The sequence below is a fragment of the Rhinolophus ferrumequinum genome, chromosome 19 (assembly GCF_004115265.2).
Source record: "Rhinolophus ferrumequinum isolate MPI-CBG mRhiFer1 chromosome 19, mRhiFer1_v1.p, whole genome shotgun sequence".
Classification (NCBI taxonomy): Eukaryota; Metazoa; Chordata; class Mammalia; order Chiroptera; family Rhinolophidae; genus Rhinolophus; species Rhinolophus ferrumequinum.
The window spans coordinates 46,261,176-46,275,684 of record NC_046302.1 but is presented as its reverse complement, the minus strand read 5'-3'; the positions used below and the strand labels follow the sequence as shown (position 1 = coordinate 46,275,684).

The following is a 14,509-nucleotide window of genomic DNA, read 5'->3' as shown; positions in this document are numbered from 1 at the left end:
CCTAAGTTTGCAGCTCCTATGCCTAAGCATTCAATCATTCATTCAACACACATTTATTAAGTGCCTCGGTGCACACATCCAAGAGGCACAAAACAAATGTTTATCAAATAAAATTGTGTGACAATGAACATCAACTCACTGAGGTGATGAGGCTAAGAGGAGAAGAGCATGGCAGGAACCGAATCCCCTGCCATCTTGTGTAAGAGCTCCGGGGTTGCTGACCCCTGGCCTGAACCATAGCAAGCCTGCTTGTCATTGAGCCTGTCACGTGGGGCAGAAGCAAATGCCTGGCTGAGGTCTCAGGTCGATTACATCTATTGCTTCCACCTTATCTACATGGCCTGTCACTCTATCATAGAAGGAAATTAAATTGGTCCGGCTTGATTTACTCCTTACACGGCTGTGTCCATAAGCTCCCCAGGCCTTGCCCCCTTCTGGCTGACTGCACATTGATTCTTGATGATTTGTTCTAGTATCTTCCCTAGAAGCCAGGTTAAGCTTATCGCGCTATAAGGAATGTGGTCATCTTTGTCTGCTCCCTAAAAAATGGTCATCATGTTTTTATTTTGTGACGCTCCTGAGGTAACGCCCCTTCTCTGGGAAATGCTGAGAATAATTGCTGGTCCCTCCCCAGTGGTCCCTGCCAATTCCACACGTCCATTCAATCGAGTGTCGTGAGTCCCTGTGGGTTTAGTTTCAGGCAGCTTTTTGCAAAGGATGCTCCTGTCTGTATCCGGTACGCCGGCCCTGGCCATGTCACATGGGGTGGGACTGCATGCCTGGAAAACAGACCCCAGGGTTAAAGACAAAGGGAGGCTCAAAGAAGCAACCTGTACTCGTTAGCCGCAGCATGGGGCTGAAAGGAGCTCAGAACTCTTGAGGAGAATTATTGGCAACTGCTTCCACACCAGGCAAAATGTCAGCTCGTGGTTGCTTTCGGAGTGTAACCCACAGACCTGACAGCAAAATGTAACGTCTTTTGGTAAAAACAGAAGTAAAAATACATATTAAACCCTCCGCTTTGTTTTAATCCTCCTGTTACCTGCTTGCCCTCTTTGTCCATCGGGAATGATATTTTCCTGGGTTTTTCTTTTGTATCGTGCAAACGAAGACTATTTCTGGTAAAATTTCATAAAAGCCTGTCTGACCTTCCTGCTCTCGGGCCTGCCTGATCAGGGCACTTCTTTGTTCCTCCGTAATTTGTTCTTTCCTTCCCCTGCTCTCCCTCCTCCATCTGCTCCCACCTCCCCCACATGTCGGTCCCTGAACACAGCTCCATCTTGCTCCTCTTCCTGTCCTTTCTGTGTGCCAGTGTTTTTCATAAATTCCCCCGAGTTCATTGCTTAAGCTTTATTGCTTTGCCCCATATTTCCTTATCTATTTGATATTTCCCCCTCCATTAGATAATAAGAAACTTCTTACTCATTCTTCCAGTTTATAGAGATCCGCTTTTTAAAGGTTCTCTCTGGGTCTCTTCTCCTTTCTTCTTCACGACCAACTTCTACTTAGGATCCTAGAGTTTTGCGCCCAGCTCCAAATCTCTAATTCTTCTCCTCCAAGGAAATGAATCAAGATAAAGTACATTGCTCCTAGTGCACCATTAGAATTTGGCAATTCTTGTCCTGGTTTATTCTGCAGATATTTCAGTAGAGAATATATTTTCTGCTCGCTCTCTCTCTCTTTCTCTCTCTCCCTCCCTCCCTCCTCCTTCCCTTACACACACTCACACATCACCCCAAGATGCAGACAGATATGCAGATATTTCCCTTTTTTAAAAAAAGATTTTATTGGGTAAGGGGAACAGCACTTTATTGGGGAACAGTGTGTATTTCCAGGACTTTTTATTGGGGAACAGTGGTGTGTTTTTCCCAGGACTCTCATCAGCTCCATCCAAATCAAGTTGTTGTCCTTTCAATCTTCGTTGTGGAGGTCTCAGCTCAGCTCCAGGTCCAATTGCTGTTGTTAGTTGCAGGGGGCGCAGCCCACTATCCCTTGCAGGAGTCGAACGGGCAACTTTGTGGTGGAGAGGACGTGCTCCAACCAACTGAGCCATCCGGGAACTCAGCAGCAGTTCAGCTCAAGGTGCCATGTTCAATCTTAGTTACATGGGAGTCGAACCGGCAACCTTGTGGGTGAGAGCATGCACTCCAACCAGCTGAGCCATCTGGCCACCTGGGAGCTCAGCGGCAGCTCATTGACTTCATTCTAGTTATGGAGGGCGCAGCTCGCTGGCCCATGTGGGAATCGAACCAGCAGTCCTGTTGCACAGAGCCCGCGCTCTAACCAACTGAGCCACCCGTCCGCCCTGCAGATACTTCTTATATCAGCCCCTCGATTTGTAGATTAACTGTATGCTTCGCACTTATTACAGGAAATGGTTTAATTCTTTTCCCACGAAGGAACCAAGAAACTCCAACCATAGCCTAAAACTTCTTCCAGCTTTATTTCTGTTCCATGTTCTCCCCTCCCCTCTATCCCAGCCCCCATACACACAACTTCTCCACATTTCTCCTTCTTCGGTGTCTTCCTGCTGGTCCTGGGCAGAGGAAGCCATGTGTGAGACCTGAGGCATGTGAAAAGCCTGGCTTGTCCCCTAGCTCTCCCTACCCAATCCTGTCCCACGGCCTGGTTTCAATTAGTGCCACCCTCTCCAGAAGCCTGTGTTCCATGCCTAACTCAGTAAGCTACTATCACGCCCCAGCCCATCAACCTGAAATCATTTATCAGGAAGGACTCTGAAGAACTGGGCATGGGGCAAGTAAATTCTGAGGACTCAAGAAGGAAATTGCCATCTGCTCTGCTACCTGGGCGTGGGGGGTTAGGTCAGGGTGAGGAGTGGCATCAGGGGGCCCGTGAGTAGTACTTGAAACTCTGACAAAGAAAGCGAGAAGGTGAGAAATCAAGAGGATAGAGGTATGGTGACCTCCACCAGGAACATTTAGCTGGAGGATAATACTGGAATACATGAAAAGCATATAAGCGAGATGGGGAAGGCCCATTTGGTGATATGCCCCAAGTCACGCCAACACAGGGTAAATGGTACACATCTTCCTGGAATGGCTCTAAGTTCAGTTTTAAGTTATTGCAGTGATGGGATGCCCTCCCCTTTCCTGGGAAAATGAAGAGCCCTTCCGGAAGGCACCGATGTGGGGAAATCTATTCTTCCACGCAGCTCAAAAGCTACTCGGCTTGTTTCCAGCCAACCGCTGCCGTCAGTAACCACTCCTCCCTAAAGCAGAGGCGTTTGCTGCGGTCCTCCTCACGTTCAGTACTTTGCAAGGGGAAGTGAAAGCAGAACTCCGTTCGCCTTCCCTCCTCCCACTCCAGAACAAGTCAATGCCCGACAGCTGTCTCAGTGGCTCTCAGCTTTGGCTGCATATTATAACCACCCGGGGAGCCTTTAAAACTCCTATCCAGACCAATTAAATCAGACAGAAGCTCTGAGAGTGGGGACCCGCACAACAGAAGGTATAAAACCGCCCAGGTGACTGCAATATGCAGCCAAGGTTGAGAACCGTTGAGTTTGCTGGTCTGCATCTTCAGGCAGCCCAACTCGGGTGGGGCTGAACCCCTGTTGAATCTGTCTCCCCCTCTCCCGCCATGCATGGGCTCTGTCACCTCATTCCAGTGGTTGTCAATCCCTCTGTGTTCATGTTACACTCTTGAACCCTGAGAGTTTTGGCAGCCCACTTGAAGTGATTCAAAGACTCACAGTAACCGACCAGCTGGCAATCAGCACAGCACAGTTGGCACCCGTCATTGCAGTGTCTGGATAAGTGGCTGTGAATGCCATTGAGTGAGTTGCCATTTCCCACTGAGTTGGGATGCCTGGGCCCCGACTGAGCTCTCTCAGACACTCTGAAGGCAAAGTTCTTCCTTGCTCCAGTGAACACTGCTTCTTTCTCGGGCATCATCTCGACACTGTGCTATGCTTCTTACCTGTTTCTCTCAACAAGCTATACCCAATTGTACCCCATCGTGCTAGGCCACTCAGGTTCCACATGAAAGGGACCAAAGTAGCATTATTTAGTGGAACAAAAAATATGTCATACACTTTGATTGAAATCTAGTGTACTCCTGTGAAGAGGTTTGAAAAAAGGAGCTACAACAGAGCAGTTGAGACCCCAGCCCTAATCACTGCAGTCAGAATCTTCCCCTGTCTCCAACCCAGTTCCCCCATTAAGACAAGGTGGGCACTCACCTCCCTATCTCCTGTAGGCTATGGTCTTGCTCTGTCCAGTAGCTGGTCCCATCCCAGGAGGATGATGTACATCAATTATTTCTCAATAAAACTAGACAAAATACGCACATTTTCCACTGAACTTCTGCACTGTGCACAGTCTGTCCTGAAAGTTCCAAATCTGAAGAAATATGTGTGTGGAGCGGGACCTCTGGGTAAGAGTTAGCCCTGCCTAAGAAAAGGGGGCCGAGACAAGCTTCTCAAAGCCCTCCAGATTTCTGGTTCCCTTTAGCACCTCCACCGGCCAGGTCTAGCGAGGAACTGGAACAACTGTCTGAGCCCAAACCATGAAATGTGCCGGGAATGTACTCCTGCAGCCATTTACGGAGTTATGCACGCCGAGGGGAAGGAGATCAAATGAACACCTCGAGCTCCCAATTCTGTAATCCTAGAAAAGCAATCTGATTAGGAGCCCTGTTAAATACGACAAAAAGTGCAGAGTGCTCTAAGTCCTTTAGAGATCCAGAACTTGTCTGTTTTCCCCTCTAGTGTGGCTCATTGCTTAAGCCCAAGGCAATCCCAGGACAAGCATAAAACGGTGTATTCTGAGGGAGATTAAGCACTAAACGTTCACCAGGACAGAGGTCTAAGTGGCTCGGGCAGCCATAGGATTATGATCCTACCAGAAAACGAAGCCATGGTGTGACGCTGGCTTCGATGACACTGCAGAAGGCAATCGGTTCATTTGGACTCTTCCTGTGATGACAGCCCATCCTGTCTTGGCAAGGTCCTTCCCTTCCTGTGAGGTTGCAACACCAACAAAACAGCAATAATAACATCAGGGGGATATACGTATTTAAATTTTAAGCCTATGGACTAAGCATGATTAAATCCATGTCAGAGATGAGGAGATGGACGCATAGCAGTATTAAGTCATCTCCAAGGACAGAGCTGTGACGTGGCAGACCAGGGATTCAAGCACAGACGGTGCTCACAGGGAGTCTGAACTACACTGCCTTCCCCCCAGGGTCCTGGCTGATCTGGGGGGTTCCCACACCAGCATCATCTCTCTTGGAAATTCCCTTGGGCTGAGAGATGAACGGTCAATGTCAGTGGATCCCAACCTGGCTAAACAGAATCTGCGGGAATGCCGAGCCCCACCCCGCCCTTGAGACTTTCAGATGTCCAGACTCAGGGATCAGGGATGGGGCCACAAGTCTGAATTTTGTTAACAAGGGCTCTGGTTGGTTCTGTCACAGTCAAATCATACACCAAAATTTTGACACCACCAGACTGAGCGACCTTAAAATTCCCTTCCAGAACTAAGGCTCCATGGCACAAGGGGACTTGGGGAGCAGCCTGGTCACCTGCACGTCTGTTCACTCCTTACTCTCAAGGTGTCCTCTTTCTGGGCCTAGCCACCCACCCCACCCCACCCTCGGTGGTTCCCTCTGGCCCAGGCCAGGAATGCATGGCGACACCCCGGCCCCCACCCGCTGTCCTGCTTCTGCCTGAACTCCTGTTTGAACTCTTTTCTCTGGGTTTGAGTTCCGGCTCCCTGTCATCTAATTACTTCCAATCCAGGATATATATATAAATATATATATATATTTAGTAGGGGATATATACACATAGTACAAATCTCCAAAGTTACAAAAGGGTTTATTGAGAAATGTCTCCTTCCCATTCTATTAGCCAGGCACCCAGGTCTCATGCCCAGAGGGACCCCCAGCCATGTTCTACAAAAAGAAATACAAATGGTAGCTCCATACTCTTTTGCTCTGTATATTTTGAGGAAAATATACCTTGAAGATTGTTCCAGATCCTTGCACAGAGAGTTCTTCAGCTTAATCTCCTTTGCCTGAGTGGGCCATCATTTATTTTAACCATCCTTTATTGATGAACGTTTTGGTTGCTTCTAACCTCTGATTATTACAATCCCACTGTGAATATTCTTGTATGTATGTTACTTCCCACACATACGGGAATATCTGTAGAATAAAATTCACAGGAATGGAATTGTGGGTCAAGGTCATATTGAGCTTAACTCTGATTTCCCATCCCTTCTGAGCCAGATTTCTAATCACTGGTACCCTTGGTAACAGAGCCCAGGCCTCTGCTCCTTCATGACCCAAGTCTCTAACCTGGGGCCCTGATTTTCTGGGGCTGGTGGCTCCAGGAGCACTTCAGTGGACCTGCTCACTCAGCCCAATTGCACTCACCTGGCCAGTGTGCTCACTGCCCGACCCCACGCATCTCAGCCTCTGCAGGCTTGCACATCACAGTAGGTTGCCATATTTTCATTCTCTGCGTGGGCTTGGTCCCCACACCCTGGGATTACAGTCCCCTGTCTAGATTTAAAGTTCTTGAGTGCCCTTTCCTGAGCTAACTGGCCCCCTCAATAGTCATCTCTGTATCCAGCTTCTCTTTTGTCTCCTTCAGTCAAACCCTAGTCTTCATCTCTTTAAGCTGGCCTGCCGTACTGAACCTGAACACTTAGCACAAGTCACGTGATCTGGAACATCTCTAGACAAAGCCAGAATGAAGATGACACTTTTGGGGGCTTTTCTATCCATTCTCTCTGAGCTACTCCATGACCTCAAAATGCTCTCCAGCTGCCCAGAGTTCCTCTGGACCCCTTGCTTGGATTCCCTGTCTGTTTTTTAACGGTGCTCTGTGTTCCAGATTTCTTATAGACCCCCGTCCTTATTTCAGAACATACCTGTCCTTTCTTCCATCTCCTAAGGGTCCTATTAAATACAGTTGTCCTCACTGGCAGATGTCATCACTGCAATAATCCTCCTAGAGCCATTTTCATCTTGGTATGGGACTTCTCGTGATACTTTTGCTGAAAGAACGGCACTTCAGGGATGGACGTTCCTGCATCAGGACTGGTCAAGGGTGAGAGGTCTGAGGGAACAACGGGTGGCTTGGAGAGGTAGCGTTCTTTTCTGGCATGGCAGAAAGAACACACCTGAAAAATGGGTGTTCCGGGTCACCATTTCTGATTAGTGATGCCAACGGCCTCTCACTTTGCAGAACCCAAGTTTCCTCATAATACATTTCTCATAGCAGTTTTGAGGTCAACTAAGATAATTATTTGCAAGTATTTGTAATCAGTGAAGACTTGTCCAGGTACAAGGCATTACTCTTCCACCAGCATCTCCCAAAGCCCAGAGTGCTGAGCTGCCAGCCCCGTGCAAGGTAACCACTTGGCGAGAAAGGAGGGCAAACTTGTTCTATCCTGTTTCCAGCTCAAAGTACTGATAGCAACAATAAACCACGAAACCCTTGTTAAAATCTTTACATCATCGGGGTCAACTCTCATTTTTTTTTTTTTTAATTTTGCCTCAAACACTAACTTCCATTTCTTAGATTTGTAGAGTAACAAATTTTCCTGTTATCGGTATTTTCCTGTTTTTGTGAATGCTAGACATTTAAGTGTTCTTTTTGCATCCTCTCAGCTCTTCCTAATTTTTGGAAGACGTTTCCTGTGTCTGCTATTCACACTGTGTGGTTCTGCTTATTCAATTTGCTGTGGAATCCTGTCTGTCACAGGAGGTCTCACAGCAGCCTAGATGAGAGCTGACAGCTTTCTTGCTGGATGCTGCCTTGCGATTCCCAGGGTGCTTCTGCCGCAGCTTCTGACCTGAACTGTGCAAACCCAGGTGTCTCGGATGCGGATGCTTTCTTTGTTTCTCTGTATTGTTCTCCTGCTTTTGTTCCATTTGTCCACGTCCATTATGACTGGCCCAGGTCACTGCATCCCTCATGACCTCCTCAGGGAAGCAGGGATTATGAGAATAAGTATTTTGTCCCATGCCTAGACTAATAGGAAATGAAGAGAAGAATAAATGCTTTCTACAACAGCTTTAGGGACATTTTAGCCTCTTTTTCCCCGGGCCAACTCAAAAGAAAATCAAATTCTAAATCCCAAAAGCTCGTTCTATTCCCACTTGTTCTCGACAGTGAGCCCGAGACAAAGGCTTTTTGGGGAAAACTAGAATCCTGGGAAGTTAAAGGATTTTTTTCCCAAGGCCACATGGTTAGTAACTAGCCTGCCCAGGACCCAGGAGCAGTGAAAGGAAGCTCAGGGTCCCTTTAGCATGGAAACCAAGTGAATCATGGGGCCAGTGTGCGTGGCAAGGAAGACAGTCTGCTTATTTTAAGAAAACTGTATCTTGAAGATTATTCCATATCAATACATCCAGAGTTCTCCAGCTTAATGTTCTATTTATGGGTATGTCATAATTTATTTTCATCAATTAGGAGGAATTGGTATTCATATCAAACCCATCACAGTGTCACACACCTGGCTGTAATTTGCTATAGGTATATACCTGTGCAAACGAATACTAACCAGTTAAATATATCGCTATCTATATGCAGGTATGTATAAATATTTGTGTGTAGGGGTGTTTATTCATACAATACATGCTCACATAAGCAGTAAGTAACGTTGTATTTATTTGTTCATCCGTGGTGTTGTTTTTAGTTTTTAAAAAATGAATCCCTTTGTTCTTTTATAGTCTCAGATTAAGAATTTGTCCAAGTTTCGTGTATTCTTTCAATCAATAGCTTCAATGTCAAAATTCAGTGCATCTTTAAAATCATGCACACACACACACATAAACACACACACATCCTAAGCATTTTGCCGTTTGGTGTTTGGTCTTCCATATTTATTCAGATCCCCTCCCCCACCATCGCTCTAGAACAGAGAATCACCACTTTTATTTTTTTTTAGTGGGAGATAGGGGTCATATTGTACTTTCTGGATTAGTGCACAATTACTTCAAACATAGTGTTCTAGTTTTTTTGGGGGGGATGTTGAATTCCCACTTGAACATGTTAGGTTGAAGATGTCTATTGGACACCCAAGATGAGATGGCACCCGTAAGTCTAAGCTAGGACTCATTAGCTTCATTTTCAGATGACATGGTCCTCAAATTCCCTATCATCTTGAGCCCCACTCTGAAAAATACTCCATTTTTCACAGTTACTCTTTCATGTGGCACCCAGAGGTAAATGCAGTATTCCAGATAATGGTTGACCGGCCAGAAGGACCCTTGTTATGTAATTCTTAGGGCCTGTAGCAGATGTTCCTGGTGCATGGCTCATATCCCCTGGAGCCTTACCATTTTAGTGCCTGCCAGCCTGACTTCTGCCAGCATCTGTATGTTTTGCCTGAGGGCTCTCTCCTGCTGCCAGAGCCGCTTGGACTATGCCTAGTCAGAAGTGCCGAGGCACACGCCCCAGGGGCGCCTTCAGTGATGAGGGACGGCCGTTGGAATATGAATGTCAGAGCTCTCTCACCCCTCAGCTGGGGTAACCCTGAGATGTGTGTTTTCCATCCTTCTCAGAGCCCCAGGAGCATTAAGCTTCTGTCACCTGCATGGCTGCTAGCTTGATACTCACCTTTCCTATCTCCTTTCCTGTCCCACTCCCCGACCCCTACAGAAAGAGATATCGTGAGGTCACCTCCCACATTAATTACTTGTACTGAGGTCCTTACCTTGGGTTCTGCTTCTGGGGGTACCCAAATTAAGACAGAGCCTAATACTGCACCAGCTTTCTTAGCAGGCACATTGTGCTGTGGCTTCATCCTGATTTTGCAGTCACATAAACCTCCAGCCTGCTTTTCATGTCAGCTGCGGCTAAGTCATACTTGTCTAATGCTGTGCCTTTGGCGATTGATTTTTTTAACCTAAACTCAGACTTTATGTATATTCCTGTTGTACTCTTGGTTTGTTTCCATATTCCAACCTCACAGAATAACTTTGAATATTGATTTGTTCTTTCGCTGTGTTAACTATCCCTCCTAGACACGAGTCATGTTTGTTAACCTGATAAGCATGTCTTTTGTGCCTTCATTCACTTCTTTTAGAAAAATGTTGAACAAGGTAGGGTTAGGAACAGAATTCTAAATGGAATTCCTCCTTTGATTCAATAATCAGGATCTTCTGGGTAAGAATCCTTATTGATAGTGATTCAAACTGACTGCACGAAGTTAACCCAGAATTTACAAATCTGTCCATAAGAATGTCGGGCAAGATCAGCTCAGTTACTTTTTTAGAATCGAAATGATCCATGAGTATTGTCATACTTGTGATACACAAGCCTATGACACTATCAGAAAGGAAATGTGGTTAGTTTTGGCTTGTTAGTCACAAATCCACGTTAACTATTAAGAACCTCGGGATTCATTTCTAAAAGCCCCGAACCTTCCTTGTAATAATCCGTTCTGGAATTTTACCAGGGGACTATATGCATGTTGGGGGGAAGAAGGGATTCGAATTCAAGGTTTCTAGAATCTACCTTTTCTTTTTATTTGCAAATGAGGACTTTTACCACTCCCTGTTTTCCTTGCCTCATTCCTTTATTTCTTAACAACAGAAAGTAGGACTGAGGTCACATTGGCATGTTCTTTTAGAAGCCTGCAATGCAATTTATCTGGAGACATCGATGCATTTCAACCGGTGACTTGTGTCCTGCACCATCTCCTTTGCTGAGCTCTTCCCATCACTAGCAAGGCTGCTTCCTGCCGGAGAACCCAGATCAGCCCCACAGCCACTTGTCCCTCACTAACCTTCTCAAATCTGACCCCTCCCTTCCTCTTTTATCTTCTTACACCAAACGCGTGGTTTAGACCTTTTGATGATCTACTTAGCCCTTTGGGAGTCCAGGTTCCTGTGACTCAGCCCTCCACCCCACCCCACTCTGCTCCAGGCCTCCCCACTACCCCAAACGCTGCCTTGAACTCCCTGAGCAGCCATCGGGGTTTTTGCTTTTTGTTTTTGCCTCTTGCTCTCTTTTCATCTTCACTGGGATCGTTCACATTCAATAATCTGGTTCATTTTTACCTTCTCCTTTCCTCATAAGTCATATTCTCTTTTATAATCTCTTACCTTGGGATCAAACTCACTTTTCCTCCGAAGTACTTGAGGTGAGCTGGCCATCTCCTCTTGTCTTTGATCTTACCCACCTGCTCTCCTCCTGAATGTTCCCCATTTCTGCTAGAACTGTAAGCCGGTTCCAGTCTACTTCTGTGGACTGCAGTCACCCTGAGGGCAGGGATGGGCCCATAATCATGCTGTGCCCAGTACAGTGCCTGGTTCATCCAGCCCAATCTACGCATGTTCATGCAATGAAGGCGAATAACTGGATGCCTTCCTTCTTGCATCCAGGGTTAGATTACTTGCCGTGAGCCTTACCTAGCACAGGTATGGAGAGGGAAAGGGCTGGGATGCTTCTGGGTGCCGGGAGCAAAACTCTGATTTCCTGGCACTCCCTCACTTCCAACAGGCCCAGCCTTCCTCCTCAGGAAGCCTCAGGAATCGAGCTGGCAAGTATGTCTGCCACCAGATGGCTTTCTGCTGAGTAGCTCAAGAGGAGAGGAAGCCAGCTTTCGACCTACAGAGTATCCACAGCCCAGGAAGACACTGCATAGCTCTGCCGAATGGGGCTCTAACAGACACATGAAGCAGACAGGTCAGCTGGGAACTGGACTGTGAAGAAGAAAGGGGAGGAAAGGGGGCAGCGGGAAGAGGAATGGGGAGGGGGAGGACGAGGGGAGAGGGGAGAGGAAGGGAAGCAGCAGGGAGTGAAGGAGGAGCCAGTCAAGACTCCTGACTCTACCCCCAAATCCCTTTGCAAAGCCATTATCAAAATTGATTTTAAAAAATGAAAGATTTACCTGGGTCGAACATTGTTTTTAACTGGCGGCAATTAATTAATTAACCATCACTAGGCTGGACATCATAATAGGATGATATTTTGATGCTAACACATTATTGAAAAGGACAAGCCATGTTTTTTTTCCCCCCCAAGTAATCAATTAATCAGCCCCAAATGAAGATTCAGACCACTGCCTGTGCTTCCAGGCTCTTTAATAGCTTCCTTCGCCAGAACCCCAAATACCTGCTTTAGGACTCTGTGCCCTGGTAAGCAGTTTGAGGAAAGTCAGTCAATGTGAAATCAGTATTCAAAAAAAAAAAATTACAATAGTTAACTTTAAGAAATCTCTGAAACATCTTCTTCATAATTAATAAATGAAAAATGTTCCTGCAGCTAATCAATAAAGTTGTTAGAGAGAATTGATCGGATGGGGAACTCTTTTTGTGGGTACAATTTTTCACCTATTCAGAACAAAAGACTCCCTAGAGTGCTATCAACATGATAGACACTTAAGAGTCTGACCCAAAAGGAAAAAAAAAAAATAGGAAGACGATTAATTAAAATCTTCAGGAGTGACATCTACTTCCATCGTGTGGGTGGGGAGCTGGGTCAGGTGTGGAGGTGGCCAGTATGGGGAAGCAGAGGTGCCCAGGGACGTCCCTCAGCCTGAGGCTGTGCCCTGGACAGGCTGGAGTCCCAGCCTCTTTGGAGGATGAAAACAGTTCTGGCGCATGGTGGCCGGTGTCATTCAAGTTTAAGGAGTATGGTGCCTTCGTTCTCGCAGGTGTGGTGTGTAACATGCATGGAAATCTGCTGGAATGGAACAACATCTTGCCAATTATTTTAATGCATAAGGTATTCATCATGCTCAGAAACAAGAATCTTGAGTGTTCTACTGGATCCCAAACCTGACGGCTCCTTAGAATTATTTGCTCAGATTCTGGGGCCCATGCACAGCTACTGAATCAGAACCTGTGAGACTGGGGTTTGGAAATCTGAGTTTGTAAAACATGCCGTAGTGATTTGACCCTGGTTCACCTCAGGCTGAGGTTACCACTGATTGGGTCCATTTCCCTGTCTCCAAATATAAAATGCAGGCACTGAATGTAGTGTCTTTAGTCGCGCTGTCATGGCTGCTTCGATGTCCTGAATCGATTCCAAACGTTTTCCTTTCATGATCATTTTGACTTTGGGGAAGAGCCAGAAGTTGCACAGTACCAGATCCGGTGAATAAGGTGATGAGGACACACTCTAATGTTTTTATTTGACAGAAATTGCCGTGTAACAGAAGTGATGTATGACATGGAGTGTTGTCATGATGGAGGATGAAGTAAAGATACTCACGAAAGAGGACTTCCAGAACTGCTTCAGAAAGTGGCAAGAACGATGGGATAAGTGTGTTCGAAGTGAGGGGGAGTATTTTGTGAGGATTAATGGCAGTGTGTCTTTAACTGTAATAAATTATTTAAACATTCACAGTTTTTTTTTTTTTTAAGGAGGGCGCATCTCACAGTGGCCCACGCGGTTGTCGAACCGGCAACCCTGGTGCTATCAGCACCATGCTCTAACCAATTGAGCTAACCGGCCACCCCCATAAACATTCACCATATTTTTTATTACACCGTGTGTGTGTGTGTGTGTGTGTGTGTGTGTGTGTGTGTATAGATAAATATGCCTATATCTACATCTTCACCTATACCTATCTCTAGCTCTAGCTCTATCATCTCTATCTCTATATCTACTGTGTCTCTATCTCTATATCTACTGTGGGTCTTAATATAAGACCCGGTATTATATTATATATTATTATAAAGACCTGGTCTTATATTAAAATAAGACTGGGTCTTATATTAATTTTTGTTCCAAAAGATGCATTAGAGCTGATGGTCCTGCTAGGTCTTATTTTTGGGGAAACACGGTATATCTATATCTATATCTATATCTATATCTATATCTATATCTATGTATATAGTGTCCCCTCCCTTTATCTTTTGTTGGACAAGTCATAATGTAAAATATTTATTGAGCGGTTACTACATGCCATGAATTGTGCTGAACACTTAAAATGCATTAGTTGATCAATGCTCACAGCAATCCTATGAGATAAAATACATGATTATTATCATTTCACACATGAGTATACTGAGGCCTAGAAAGGGGAAGTCATTGGCTAAAGGTCACATACCTAATAAGAGGCCCCCAGGTTTTGAAGCCAGGTTTGTCTGACTCAAGAGCATGTGCTCTCACCACTAAGACACACTGCCCCAAGTAAGTGATGGACAGCGGGGTGGACACAGGGCTGGCAGTTCTCAACATACAGAGTTTGAATGAAAGAATTCAGATCCGTGAAACTGCGCTTCATGTGATTAAGTAGATTATAGTAATATTTTGTTCCTCTTTGTGGAATGCTAGCTACCCAGTCTTTTTCAAGCTAAAGAATGACAAAGGTGGGACAGAAAGTAGTTCAGAAGGACAACTGTGGTTTTCCCAAAGCATTTGTGGCCACTGAGCTTGCTCTGTCATTTGAGTAGTTATAATCTAATTAACTGATGACTATACAGTATTCTCGGACAACTGGGACACGTGTTAAAAATGCAGTACTTGGGCGGACGGGTGGCTCAACTGGTTAGAGCACGAGCTCTGGGCAATGGG

The 14,509-nt window shown here is 45.8% G+C and overlaps 1 protein-coding gene across 1 annotated transcript in view; it reads left to right on the top strand.

Moving 5' to 3' along the window:
• The window catches only part of LOC117011643 (uncharacterized), a 193,559-nt gene extending 180,490 nt beyond the window's left edge, over nt 1-13,069 (top strand). The window contains exons 4-5 of the mRNA XM_033087112.1: nt 11,486-11,671; nt 12,642-13,069. Of these exons, the coding sequence (XP_032943003.1) occupies nt 11,486-11,671; nt 12,642-12,769 (314 nt within the window). The 3' untranslated portion in view covers nt 12,770-13,069. The remainder of the gene's footprint in view (nt 1-11,485; nt 11,672-12,641) is intronic.
• The last annotated feature ends 1,440 nt before the right edge of the window (nt 13,070-14,509 follow it).